The sequence below is a fragment of the Apostichopus japonicus genome, chromosome 12, assembly GCF_037975245.1.
Source record: "Apostichopus japonicus isolate 1M-3 chromosome 12, ASM3797524v1, whole genome shotgun sequence".
Lineage (NCBI taxonomy): Eukaryota > Metazoa > Echinodermata > Holothuroidea > Aspidochirotida > Stichopodidae > Apostichopus > Apostichopus japonicus.
Window position 1 is genome coordinate 7,356,160 of NC_092572.1, and position 14,334 is coordinate 7,370,493.

At 33.9% G+C, this 14,334-nt stretch overlaps 1 protein-coding gene across 4 annotated transcripts; it reads left to right on the top strand.

The window, feature by feature from the left end:
- Positions 1–3,668: 3,668 nt before the first annotated feature.
- On the top strand, positions 3,669–12,377 carry LOC139977805 (uncharacterized). 4 transcript variants are annotated; one of them, XM_071987448.1, is made up of 14 exons: positions 3,669–3,799; positions 3,910–4,188; positions 4,937–5,263; positions 5,617–5,709; positions 6,175–6,205; positions 6,617–6,702; positions 6,843–6,998; positions 7,387–7,497; positions 7,777–7,958; positions 8,634–8,753; positions 9,080–9,191; positions 9,626–9,722; positions 10,317–10,419; positions 11,251–12,377. In XM_071987448.1, exons 1-14 carry the CDS (start codon positions 3,745–3,747, stop codon positions 11,329–11,331), a joined length of 1,833 nt encoding a protein of 610 aa, XP_071843549.1. In that variant the 5' UTR covers positions 3,669–3,744; the 3' UTR covers positions 11,332–12,377. The 4 variants fall into 4 exon arrangements, with proteins under 4 accessions (XP_071843549.1, XP_071843552.1, XP_071843548.1 ...); XM_071987451.1 differs by having other exon boundaries at positions 11,255–12,377; XM_071987447.1 differs by having other exon boundaries at positions 11,303–12,377.
- Positions 12,378–14,334: the final 1,957 nt, after the last annotated feature.

A 14,334-nucleotide genomic window follows, 5' to 3' on the forward strand; every position in this document is an offset into this window, starting at 1 on the left:
ATAAGATAATACAATAAGAGTTATAAAGGGTACTAAATATAAGACTGCATCAGACCAATCGAATTTCTGCAAAGTGCCCTTGGCTGTCGGTGCCCCCCCCCCCCGATTAAAAGTGCTTCCGCCGCCCTTGATCTTGTACCTTCACTTGCGGACAAAATACCAAATTCTAATACTACTAGCAAAAAGTTTATTTAAATCAGCAAATGTAGATTCCGCATATACTTTCTCCAGTCAGCGTAAATGAGCTTATAAAAGTGGTAAGTGAGCGTCTAAATCCTAAAAAAAAGTGCTGGTTATGATGGTTTTAGAGCAGCCATTGTTCGTTGTGTACTTCTTTTCATCGCCGAGCCACTTACATTTACATTAATACTTCGTTTTTAGGGAAGTTTTGACTGATAAATTGAAAGTAGCTATGGTAATTCCTCTCTACAAACAAGGTTTAAGAATAAGTTAATTAAACATTGTCCCATATCTGTCCTACCCTGGCTGTTAAATATCTTAGAAAAACATATGTAAAAAAGTGTTTACTCGTTCATTCACAAACATAATAATGCTGTCAAGTTGTCAGTATAGCTTCCGTCCCGGCCGCTCTACAGAACTTGCTCCTTTATAGACACCATGGACAAACTCAACAAAGTTTCATTTCAAAATAACTCCCATTGGGAATTTTCTCGACTTGTCAAAGCTTTTGACACCATTGATCATGAAATTCTCCTTATTAAGCTATCAAATTATGGCTTCAGAGGGGTCTCACATAGCTGGACTAGAAGCTATTTATCTAACAGAGAGCAATTCACCTTTTTTCAGGGCGTTTACTCTGAACTAAGTTAGGTAACATGTGGTGTTTCTAAAGGTTCCATTCTTGAACCCCTTATCTTCATCATGTATATAAATGACTTAAAGAATGTTTCACTGGTTTTGTTTGCTGACGACACAAATATCTTCTTCAGTGAATCTAACTCACATCGCCTGGAGGTGCTGGTGTGTCGTGAAATTAAGCTATATTTTGATTGGTTTGCTGTTAATAAACTCTCACAATAACTCTCAATTAAAGCAAGTTATATGGTCTTCAATGACCTAACCAACCTGGGTAGTTTTCAGATTAACATTTCCATTGATGGTAAATCTTTGCATTATACTGATAATGTAAAATTCCTCGGTGTCTATATTGATTATATTCTATGGTGGAGTGATTATATATGTAATGTTGCATCTCAGATTGCTAAAGTCGTTGGTATACTAGGAAGGCTGAAGAACGTGCTCCCTAGAAATGATCTTCGTAATCTTACTTTAATCTACCCTCTCCTTAGCTACCGTACGGTTATTTGATCTAGTGCTAGTCGTTCTCAACTGAACAGGCTAAATGTTGATTGATCGAAACTGGTTACCAGTCTGCAAAGGACTGAATTCAAGTCACTAGTCATCACATACAATATTATAAATGGCACCACTTCTCACTATCTCAGCACTCTGGTCAGTCGTACGTCTCTTCCCGGCCTTTGTAGATTGCCAATCGTACCCTACAGAGGAACAGGCAGTTTGTGGAAATCCAGCTGGGGCTTGGCAGCTTCTTTTGCTTACTTTGCACCTGATCTCTGGAAAGCACTCCCAAATGACATTAGGACATCATTATCATTAATTGTTTTTAAATCATTTCTGAAGATGAAACTTTTACAGAAACGTTTAGAAATTAAAACTTCGTGCATTATAACACTCTTGTCATGTTGTTTTGATAATTTTTTAGTCATTTGTATACTTTTAAGCGAAGGTTCTCTCGCTTTCTGCTTCATTTGTTCGCTGTATCAATTGTGTGGTTTGTTGTGAAGTGATTTGAGACCATAGTTTGATGTAAGACGAGAATAAAATTATTATTATGAAATGAAAATAGTTAAAATAAATTGGTTGATTTGTATATAAAATGATAGACATGTTTGTTATATAAAAACACTGGCAATTGACCTCACCAAAAACAAACATGTCAGATTTGGAGTTAATCGGACAAAGCGACAAACGTGCATTTTTAGTAAGTTGCTGCACGTTGTTACTTGTACGGAAGATGACGTGGGTATGATTATTTCACATGCAAAGTGTATGGATTCGCGCAACGTGCCCCGTATCAGCTGGTAAACAATGAAGCCAGAAAACAACATACTACATTATATTTATAATATGGACGCTTTCTTTCCACGTTCTATAATTTCATTTTTCGAAAAAAAAGCTCATAAATATATGCAAATTCTTTAAATAATTTACTTTTTCTCTAAAGTTTAAACAGAAACTTAAAAATATACGTTGCAGAAAATACAAGTACCTAGTGCATGCACAATTAAAATTTGAAGATGCCGCTTGTATGTAAATTAGGCACATGGCTCATCCTACCATGCAAACAAACAACTAAAATCATGCCCGTCGAGCCACGCCAGATAACATATCGTAAATCAAATTTAAGAAATTAAAATGTAGATCTGCTGTATTAACGACTTCAAAGTAATAGATTTAACTTTGCAAAATAATTGCATAATTCATTTCTGTGTTCTTCAAATAGCGAACATACACTCTTTTACTAATGAAGCTATCCATGTATTTCTGTTGAACATTGAATACTTCTTTACTTTATCGTACTTTTTGTTTATACACTTTCTTATTTATATGGAATTCTTTCTTTTTGATGAAATGAAAGCAATGATTTGTTTATGAAGTCAAGGCTCTTGGTGCCTCATCATAAGTCATTATTGATGTACGTGAACGAAATATGTGTTTTGAAAGAGATCCATTATTATTTTAGCTGGCTACACCGTGGACTTACGTGTTGGCGGGGTAGTTGAACTGATTGAAACTTTATGCAAACAAAAATATATACAATACTGACAGCGAATTTTACAACAAAATTCCAGCCAAAAGTGACGACCTAGTCCTTTCGGGTGCCCATGATTACCTTACGTAGTGGGCTCAACTGCTGTCTATGCAATGTAAGTACATATTACATACAATCAGCTAAACACAAATGTGACGAAGTACAATCAAGAAAAATAAGAAGGAAGAAAACTAAAGCAAGCAAAAATAAGAAGCTTTTGCCCAGTCTCCCAAAAAGGGTCTTTTATGTCTGGATCAGATAACATTGAAATTGTTAAGCATTTTATATGTTTTTTTTCTTGTATAATGCATACGTTTTATTTTCTGAAATCGTTGTTAAATAGTTAATTGAACACATTTTTACATAATTTGCTTCTACATAGAGTGAAAATTAAACTTTATTTATGCAATTATCGTCCTAATTTGACATGTGTGCTAAGAAGGTCATAGGACAAGACGGGTTATTAATTATTGAGAACGTCTCTTTGTTTTATATTTCTATAGGTTACAGGTTCCACTTTCACTTATTTGTTGAATGTATTTCCAGTTACGCACCATCTTTAAGCTAATCCATGCTTTCTATAACCTATAACACTGTTAGAAAAAAAACTTTTACGTTGCCGTTAGTTGTTCAGAATTTTGATGTTACAACTTTCACATTTATTGTGGCTATTCAAAGTAGGCATGCAAACAGAAACAAAACGTTATGAATACCATTATTTAAGATTTAAATAACTATTGGTTTATATCTTGTTTAATGCTTTCATACAGGAAGAACGGACTATGTTATAAGGGAGACGACTCAATCATTTAAACTGACGACCTGAAGACAGACGTGTTGAGCTGCGCTAAGTCGCTACCTATTAAATCAAGCAGTCACCTTTCGAAATAATGGAACAGCAATATGTAACAACTCTTCAGCTTTTGTTACTATTTGTAATAACCGGTATGTACTAACTTCTGGATACTATGTTGATAATCTCTTCTACTATTTTCTATTTGCATGTATTCAAGACAAAAGAGTTAATTGTATTTCTTTTACATTATTTATTGAAGGATATCTGTCTTTGTGCGATGCGAGTTGTGAAAACTACAACCAAATGGAAGGTGAAGACATCTACCTGGAATGTGAAGTTAGCAGAATAAACGTTAGCATTTGGAAAAAAGACAACAAAACCTTACTTGTTGGCGAAAAAATCTACCGAAACATCCCAGGGTTAGAAGTATGGAAAAATTATACTCTACAACTGACGGGGGTAACTTTTACAAATGAAGGATATTATGAATGTATGGAGGATCGCAACGTGATAAAGTCGTACTGCGTTTCCATATACAGTAAGCAAATTTACATAAATCAGTAATGCTTTAGATAGAACGTAACAACTGTGTTAGTTAGATACGTTGGTTGTAAATAAAGTTTAACTTAACGTAACGAAGAGCAACAACATATTGACTTACGAAAGCAATGTAATTTTTCAAACGAACTCAAATGAAATATTTCCATCGAGAGAATGAAGTTATTAGTTCAGGTGACTCAATATTGATTTGAAACAACTTATTGGGATGGTACTTTGATGTTACTGTGCGCAGTTAAATGTTTTCGCCCTCTTAGAAAGTACTTTTGTTCGATTTCAAGTGTAAGAGTAGGTGTACTTATAGTGGGGTGATGTGCATTGCATCTTAGTACCAAAACCGATAACGTAATATGCAATAAAGGATAGCTAATTCATTAATATTATTTACACACACACCCACACACACATAAATATAACCCTTCGAACAGAGGTCAGGTGCACGATAACCTACGTTATACTAAACAACTTAGGAAGATAACTGGGACTTCCAGGAAAAGAATTGCAACATTACTTCGAGTTTAAATAATTAATACAGCGTAACGAATGCATTTCCAAAGTGAATTACTATGCAAGTTAGATTACAATATCATATCAAATATTATCACACACCACTGCAGTTGGATAATCTACAGATATTCCGACCAGTTAGCGCAATATTTGCATTATAACGTTCATCAGTTTGTCAGTGTAGAACAACTTGTGTACTGAAGTCTTTGTTTTACCCCCAGAGATGCAAACGGTTGTCATTTTGATGAATGGTAAAATTGTGGAGACACCAATTTATGCGAGTTCGAAACAAACTATCACCTTACAGTGCGTAGCCTACGGATGTCGACCAAGGGTAAACCTTGTATGGAAATTGAACTTGGTAGAAATCAACGAAGAAAGTGCTAACGTAGTAGTTTCTCATAATGCAAGTGAGCGAGGGAATGACACATATGACATTTTCAGTACTTTTAGATTTTTGGTAGAAGACGATGTTTCAAACATAACTTGCTTCATAAGTGAGGAGATCTTCAACAAGAGAGGATACTCTTTGTCGGTAATTGAAGTACGTAAGTATCGGTTTCCACCATTTATTGGTAACTCAAGAGGCTTACAACTGTTCAATATTACTTACATTTTTTAATGCTATTACTGGATGTATTTTAACTACGAGAAACATCGTTGCATTTTTTGACAAGTATTTTTTCTTTATACTAATCTTTATTATTGAGAAGCAGTGTGTTTTTTTGCTGACACATGCATTCATGTTTACGGTATTAATGTATTCGTTGCCACTTATATATAATACAAAATACATTAAGGCAACTTTTAGCTATTCACAAAAATGTTCCTTAATTGATTTTATTTGGGACTAGTTAAGCATTTTTCATTTTACGTCATCAATTGTTTTTGTCTTCAATAGATGGTCGACATCATCGCATTCTTGTCGGTGGACTCATAGTCACACTTTTTATCTGCGGAATGATCATGTTTGTTCTGCGCCAATTATGTAAAGGTGAGATTGTTATATTATCTGTATATGCTGACAGAGTGCCGTTCCAATTGACTTTCAATAAAACGAAGCCTGCCACTGAAATGATACACTACATATTAAGTGTTGAAGTAGAATTCTTCTTCTTCTTCTTCTCACGATCGATTATTGTACCCAACAGACGAATAATAATATTATAAAAACTTTTTATTATACAAAGTATCACATCAAGATATCTCATTCATTATAATGCAACTAGAATATTAACCCCCCCCCCCCCCAGCTTATAACAACTTAACGCGAGTTCATGTACTCATTGAATGCAGATATTGAAAACAAGCTAAATTATGGCAGTTCCAATCTGTATGCAAATATGAACATGTATATCGCTCTTATTGATAGATTGGCCATACATTACATTAGTAGTTATATTGAGGTCATCTATACAATAGGCAGTGACAGTTATTTTACTTGTTTCGACTACTTCAGGAACGCAAAGAGAACTGCTGGTAAACATGAGGTACGTTGATTATTCAATTCATGCTGAGTCTAGACTACTATAGTAAACCAAAGCAGAAATATTTTCATTATCGAATTAGACAAGGATTTGACAAATTAAGACGGAATATTTTACAGCAAAACAAACAAGAAAAACCAAAACCAAAATCAGAAAACAAAATATAAAAAACAGCAATACATTAAAATGTCGTCCTATTACAAATATCCTATTTTTGGTTAATTAATATGATTGAATCAAGTAAAATGAAAATAGCAACTGATATTGAGATGTTCTCTCTTTGTTTTATTCACTGTTCTAAGAGGAAAACGAGGTGCAAACTTTGAGCCAACTATTATCTTACGTATCATTACAAAATATGGTAGCATACAGACACATGGTCGAATAAGTTTTATTTGTCTCATTTATCTGAAGTGAAATAGTGAGAATCCGATCCACGGAAGCTAGTTTAGAAATGAGGGAACCACAGCACGAAGACTTTGAAAACCACAGCAATCACGGTAAATGTATTTCTTTTCATCACTGTTCCCATGTGAAAACACGCTTAAAATCATCCTTTTTGTCATCTGCATACATTTATCATCCTAGTTTCTATAAAACAATGATTTTTTTGTACATTCTGTATTATCTCGTATTTCAGAGGAGAATTTACTTGTCCAAAGGAGAAACCAGTTATTTGAATGGAACAAAGCTAAAACAATGGTATTACTGCCGTCAAAAGGAAACTTGATGCAGTATTGGTTAGCCGAGTACGAATTCCCGGAACATCGTAAAGTTATCGCCAGATGTGTCTCTGGTAGCTTCCAATACTTTTAGATATTTCAACAGCTTATTAAAGAGAGTTGCTTTGTAATTCTATCTTCTACATCTTTGACTGCTACATTTCCAGACTATGGTTAAGCGCCTTTCTAACGTAAAGTAATTCTCAAAAATAACGTTTATCGCCCATTATGAGCTGTGGCTACTATAAAAAGGATTAACAAGATTATTAATGTTATACTGTTGAAATGTTATTCTCGAAGAAGAAGCAATTATTGAAGCTATCTTGAGCTTTGCATTCGATGATTTTAAATATGCAATAATATTGTAAAAAATTAGAGAACTCAAGGTTACATCAGTTTTGTAGTAACTCCGCTCAAAGCAGCTTCAAGTACTGACGCATCGTATCAATCGTTGTTTTTCAGACAAAGCCTTACTGGAAGATGCCTATCACTTTATGGATTTAGCAAGTCAACTTGACACGTCTATTACCCATGAACACCTGGTGAAACTCCTTGGCGTATCTATTAATGAAAGTAAGTTAATATTTGCTTAGTATCATTTATTTTAACAGTTTTACGAGTAGGAATATTGCTTTACATTAATAATCCACTTCGGCGACAATGCTACTTGACAATAGGTATAATTTAATTCCAAATTAAAACCACCAAGATGAATGCGTACATTTGATAAAGTTAGCCTTTAATACAGTATTGCTTTCAATTTTGTATCTTTACACAATTTGCATCTTCATCATTTCAATAATTACTTTCCAATAACACCTTTCAACATTTTTCATTCTTCCTTTTACGCAGTACGATCTTACACTTACCATGAATATGTTACAGGTGGTACACTGCGAAATTACCTTCTTAGTATGTTTGCAAGTGACGAATTGGCAAGCGGTCCACATGGATTCCAAACTAGCAATGCTATAACGCTCTGTATGATATCTAGAGACCTGTCAAGTGCTCTCATCTACCTTCACAAAAGAGGGGTAAGAAAATTGTGATAATTGTGATAAAGGCCAATATGAAACAATGTGAAGTTCACGTGACATTGTCTATCTGCAATGTATCAATTTCATTTAGAAACCATGCGGTTTCTTAATATGTCGTTGCAAGTTATATGTCATCAAAATCAAACGAATAAAAGGAGAAGAACTTGTTACAATGGACTATTCTCAGTAAATAAAGATGAATTATACATCGGCATGTCAGTCTCTTTAATACATGGACAATCCCTGGACGATGACGCTTCCCCTTTTGAATTACTGTAAGGAGGGATTCTTAACTCACGTTGCGAAGAATCTAAAATCTTGCAAAATATTTCCTTTTTTAAAAGAAAGGTGACGCTTTCTGTGTTCGTAAGTTTTATTTTCACGGCCCTCTTCCAATGGTTATTTGGTTTTAAATTAATGAAAAGATAAGTTCATGGATAAAGCAGAGTTTAATATCAAGTACCACATAATTATTGGGGTGACATATATCACAGCAGCATATTTCATAAACATCATATTAAATTGATTAGTAATTTAAACCTTCTTTGTCTGTGAGAATATATTTCTTCACTCATTTGTTCTACTCTAAAGAAAGCATCGTCCATATAATGTTGGGTAGCTTTTTTTTTTAAATTTACACCTTGAATTCAATTCTCGTGTTATATTTGACAGTACGTTCATCCAGGAATATCTGCAAGGAAAGTGTTATTAACCGATCAAGGAGTCAGCAAACTGTATGATTTTTTACCTGTACAATTAGCAAAAGTGAGAGTCGAGTCATTGTTGAAAAAGGTAAGTATACTTTCACTGACATTGCATGTTCGCACGACCCTATATCAAATCAATGCCACATATAGCCTTTCTGGAAAAACAGATGTGTTATTTAAACAACGTTATCAATTCATAGCATACAAGTTAAATAGGTCATTTCCCTGTTTTAAAGTCAAGTTTTATATTGAATAAATAACAGAATAGGGACAACTGGATTTCTGTATTCTTCACAATATTATGAAACAATTTATCACAACATACCCAAGCAAACAAAAACACAAAATGATAAATAGTTGTTTATCATTAACAAATTAGTTGATATTGCTACCGTTGAATTTTACACAAAGGATGACCCTCCCTTGCCGTGGATGGCCCCCGAAGTTTTGTTTTTAGACCAGTACTGCATGTCGTCGGATGTTTGGTCATTTGCGGTGCTGCTTTGGGAACTTTACAGTTTTGGTAAGTAATTAATTTATTTTGAGCTTTAAGAGAGTAGGGTAGTATATGTCATAAGTACAAACGTACATGTTTGTCAATAAATCATACCCACCTTGTCATTATCTGATATAAGATGATTTAAAGTAAAGCGTGCAACTCAACTAGTAACATGCAATTATCAACAGCATGTGGGACAGTTTGTTCTAAATTTATAAAGAGACACGTCTTTTGAAAACTATTTATCATCTATTGGCTTACAGAATATTACGATATAATTACCCCCAAAAAATGACCAAATGTGTGGTATATAGACCAAATCTAAATACTCGTTATTATTATAAGACAGAATTTTATCAGACTAAACTATGCATCTTGTGTGTTGAAAACAAAATGCAAGACTGTAAATTGATCGGTAAAAGTAACGTTAGTAATGATTGGATATTGTTTCCCTCTAGGTGCAACTCCGTACAAAGAAATGACATCAGACGAAGTAGAACGATGTATCAGGCAATGTAAATACCTTGATTGTCCCATCTCATGTCCTGGTTCCGTGTAAGTGAAACAATAAACTCTTCTTAAAGTATCTAGTACTTGTCTTATTGTGAACAAAGCCTATATGGTAAAGGTGGTAACCCTGACCAACAATGTATGACACTGTACCAATTTGGTAACAAAAACGGTAAAATGTATTAGGAACCTTTGATTGGAAATTTGAGTACAAACTGTTTAGTTTGAGGATTAATTGTAAATATGTCAACTTGTTAACTTTTGAAAGTCATCGGCGAGATACCTCATAAGGTAAGCTTACTTCTGGAATTCGCTCTTTATAATTATTTTTTTAATATGTTGTTCATTTAGCTGAGACCTAGCAACGCAACAAATAGCCTACCCTAAGGTAGAAGTATGTAATATATTTCACGTCGGGCTCAACATCTCGCATTCACGAGAATTGACGCCAAAACTATGTTCAATCTCTTCTGAAAAATTTCCGGATTTTATCAGTGATCCTTTTTTACAACGTCACAATCTGTTCTGAATGTTGTTATGACTGTTGCGATATTCTGCTTAAGTTTGTGTTGTTTAAATATCATTGTAAGTAAAAAACACCTCAAATGCCGTTCATGTTTATCATACATTAATTTAAAGATACGGTATAATGATCTCTTCTTGGGAAAAGGACTCGTCGAAAAGGCCATCTTTCGATAAAATTTTCTCGATGCTAGATGAAAATGCACTTTTTTATGAAGATGTAAGTATCATGTTTATTTCTTTTCTTTTTTCTTAATTTTTGATTTTCTAAGTTTAAAACGCAAGTCTGAAAGTATAACGTTGTTGTTATTGCTACTTGGAATATGAATTGGTTGCAATCTGCTCTTCATGTTTACTATTAAAGAAGACACAAACTCAATCATCCTCTTTAACTCCTATGATAGAGAATGCTATTCCGTTCATTTGTTTATTTCTTATATTAAATCACAATGATATACATTTGTCAATACATAGTTATATAGCAATGAGGCAGTGGGGCCCTGAAAAAATAAGTCTTCGAGTCCTGACATTATGAACAATTCTCGAGAACATCTAAGGAAAGTTTATTCCTAATGTAAGATATGTTACTTTAGAAGTAGTATCTGGGAGCTGCCATTTTGTAACTAATGAGGAAAAACACAAAACATCCAAACACATGTAGCTCAAAGATTTTCAAATTCATTGCTTGAGTTGTTAGTTTTGTGTATGAAGGGACATGAAACCTGTGTTATCTTCTACTTTTTTAAAACTGTTGCGTTAGTTGTTACTTACGGTAATTCCAATTGATGGTTGTGTTGACGTCTCCTTGATTGCGAGACAATGCCCATACAATTTAAGTCATCGTGTGATGCCACACCCATGGATAGCTTAAAAAGTTTTTGTTGGTATATTAGGCGGTAATTGTTTTTTTTTTTTTTTACAAGAAAGAGAAGAAATGATAAGGTAACTTCTGTAAACATACAATCTTTAGTACACGAAGTAAAATAACAGATTCATGACAACATTTGTGGTTTATAAATGTTATTTGCTCGGTTTTATATCTACCGGACAGGAAGAAAGGACAAGCAAAGATGTTACTTCGAACCATATTTACTTCTCTTTAGAGGCACACAGGGAAGACGATTACACATAACTATTGCGCTCTTCGGATACTTCTTGCACCGCTAAACAGTCAGACTAGTTCATATAGGTATAACACAGCAATATAATTGAAACAGCGGAGGTCAGTGATGATTGTAGGCTACACAAGTGTAGTTAACACCTCAAGGTTATATGTCTGCATTTATTCAACTTGTGTGAACTTACCACTCACAACTAGATGCATACAATCTCACTTGTAACATATAAGTGATAAATAACAGCCTTCTTTGACTTTTGTAAGAAAGCAGCTTCAATTTACGTTCTTAATCAAACCCTTCTTTTGCTATGAATTATAATGTGTAAAATGGCCCTCCTTTCATTGAAAAATAATTAAGGTCTCTTGGATGCTCGCTATTTGAAATGCTGAACAGAATAAGGTTAACAGTAAAATGCAAAGCTTACTCTCCATACGCATAATAAATATAAAAACAAAGGTCAACCCAGTCAACACAGAACCATCTATTTGTAAAACAAAATGTAGATATATACGTTTTATGCATTTACATTTATGTTGCAAAACTTTGAAAAACAATGAATAATCAATTACTTAAAATGTTTTCCTTGTTCCCTCCGAAAGAAAGTGATATACTAGCGTTTAATAACATTATAGATAAGATAAAGTGGGGTACTTGGAATGCACACATTTTCCTTCATTTATTTAGTTTAATTGTTTTATGAACACGTATTATGAATATAATGAAATCGCAATACTATTTCAATGTTAATGCTAAAGTAAATTTTGGCACATCGTTGCGAGAATCATAAAAAAAACGTAAAAACTACACTTTGGTAGGAATTTGAAACAAATCTTATATTCTACTTCTATGTGATACATTTTGTTCTTTATCGACATATTCTAATTGTAAAGCTGGTTACTACAAATATATAAGAATGTATTAAAGATTCCGAAGAAAAGGTTTCGAACCTCTAGACATAGTCTAGTGTTTAGGGTGTCCACATATAACGCGGGAGGCCCGGGGTAAATCCCGGTGGAGGCTTGAAGTTTCTTCACCGTTCTGCGTTTTCCAACTCAATACTATTCCAATTATATATATATATATATATTAACATATATATTAACATATATATATATATATATATATATATATATTTATATAACTATGGACCATAGGTACATATCATGAGTATATTTATATATATATATATATATTTATATATATATATATATATATATGTATATATATTGAGCGATACAGGCTATAAAGGAATTTCAAGCTATAATTAATAAACAACAGACAGCGGTCTTCCTTGTCGCTTTCATCGTTCATTGCCATATTAGTTTCCATTCTTTCATTTTGAAATTATTATATCATTAGTGTAATTAGCATGTCAGTTATATTTAATGGTACCGTTTCTCTTCATTTGTGCATATCAGCATTCTTCTTCTTTTCTTCCCTCTGAAATTGAAAGTTTCTATTTCCAGAAATAATAAGGATGGCGTATAAACAGAGAGAATTTTACTATTATATAACGTTTTACAATGATTATAAATGAAAGTAAATTATTCCATTGACATGTTGGTATGATGAGGTTCAACAAAATTACTTCCTTGTGTCTTCCTTTTTATTTTGAAAACAGCAATGATATTATTATTTGCCATGCAGTTGAAATATACATTAAACCTGTATCATTCTCTACACATTGTAGTGTGTTCTTATTGCGATGCCGATACATACAGTACAGCTGTGCCAATGATGCTTCTTGTTATAGCTTTGTACAGCAGATATGTTTATGTTCATATACATTTGTATAAACTAAGACTGAAACTAGTAGTGGGTCGTATAGAATCAACATGCAAAACAAAGTTATGTTTTTTTTTTCTCAATTACATATCAGAGCAGTCATATTCATTAGAAAGAATGCAAAACTATTGTTAACAACAGCGGCCCTGCCCGACCACCTTTTATTGCCAAAACCGGTAAAAATGTTATCATTCAGCGACGACCCAGGGGTTATCAGCCGCCCATCCCATCAAATGTATGTTGACAATGTCACTTGGATGTGGTTGCTCATGGGATGCCTGGCTCCGCTTCTTTGTTATAAGTTCAACGATCAATGTTGGCTCAGGAAGCGAAAATAAATCATGAGACTGATTCAGAGAGCCACGATGTCCAGTCTCTTAGGATAATTTGCCAAAAATAAGTTTCCTGAAACGCAGCTCATCTAGATATCATTTTTAACCCAAGCGTAAGTAACAGACTTTCGGATGAAATAAGGATGAAATATGCGTATTGAAATTCTGAATCCTCTCTAATTTGATTCGTCTCTCAAATTTCCGGTTCATTCAGTTCAGATGTCATTAGATTAGCTGTCTTGAATTATGTAGAAAGGTAATTTAAATAGTCCCGTCCGCAGGCCTTGGTACGCAATGGGGAGGCGAGGGGCGTGACCCTCCGTGCAGACTACTGCGCCCCCACCAGAGCCAAGATCATGTAACCTAAAACTTTACATGCCACATACCACGAGGATTGCACCCTCATTGAATTGTAGGTGTTACTTATGAAAACGTTGGTACTCCTCCGACTCAGATTAGAAACAGATTATTGTTTTGTTTATTAAGACCACCTTGAAGGTAAAATAAAGAAGTAATTTTGATATGTGTATATTAAAATATATCGTTAATAATATCTTAACGCCCTTCACCATAATCATGGGAGAGATAACATGAACTGGAGCCCTAAAAATATACTACAATTACCCGGATGGATACGATCCTTGAGGGGACTATGGGACATTGACTTGGTAGATCACAAATTTACTTACACAGTCTCCCGAAAATATCAATCCACCGTGCGTTCCGCGTACCACAAGTTCTAGCATTTGAATGTATTTTGTTTAAAAAAATGTTTTTTTTTTATAATATATAACAATCAGTAAAAGAGCCCTTTTATATAACAATGAAGCTCATGTTCTTTACGAAAAAGGCAGTGTTTGATTCCCTAACAAGGGAAGAAATGGTATGCAGAAAGTTCAT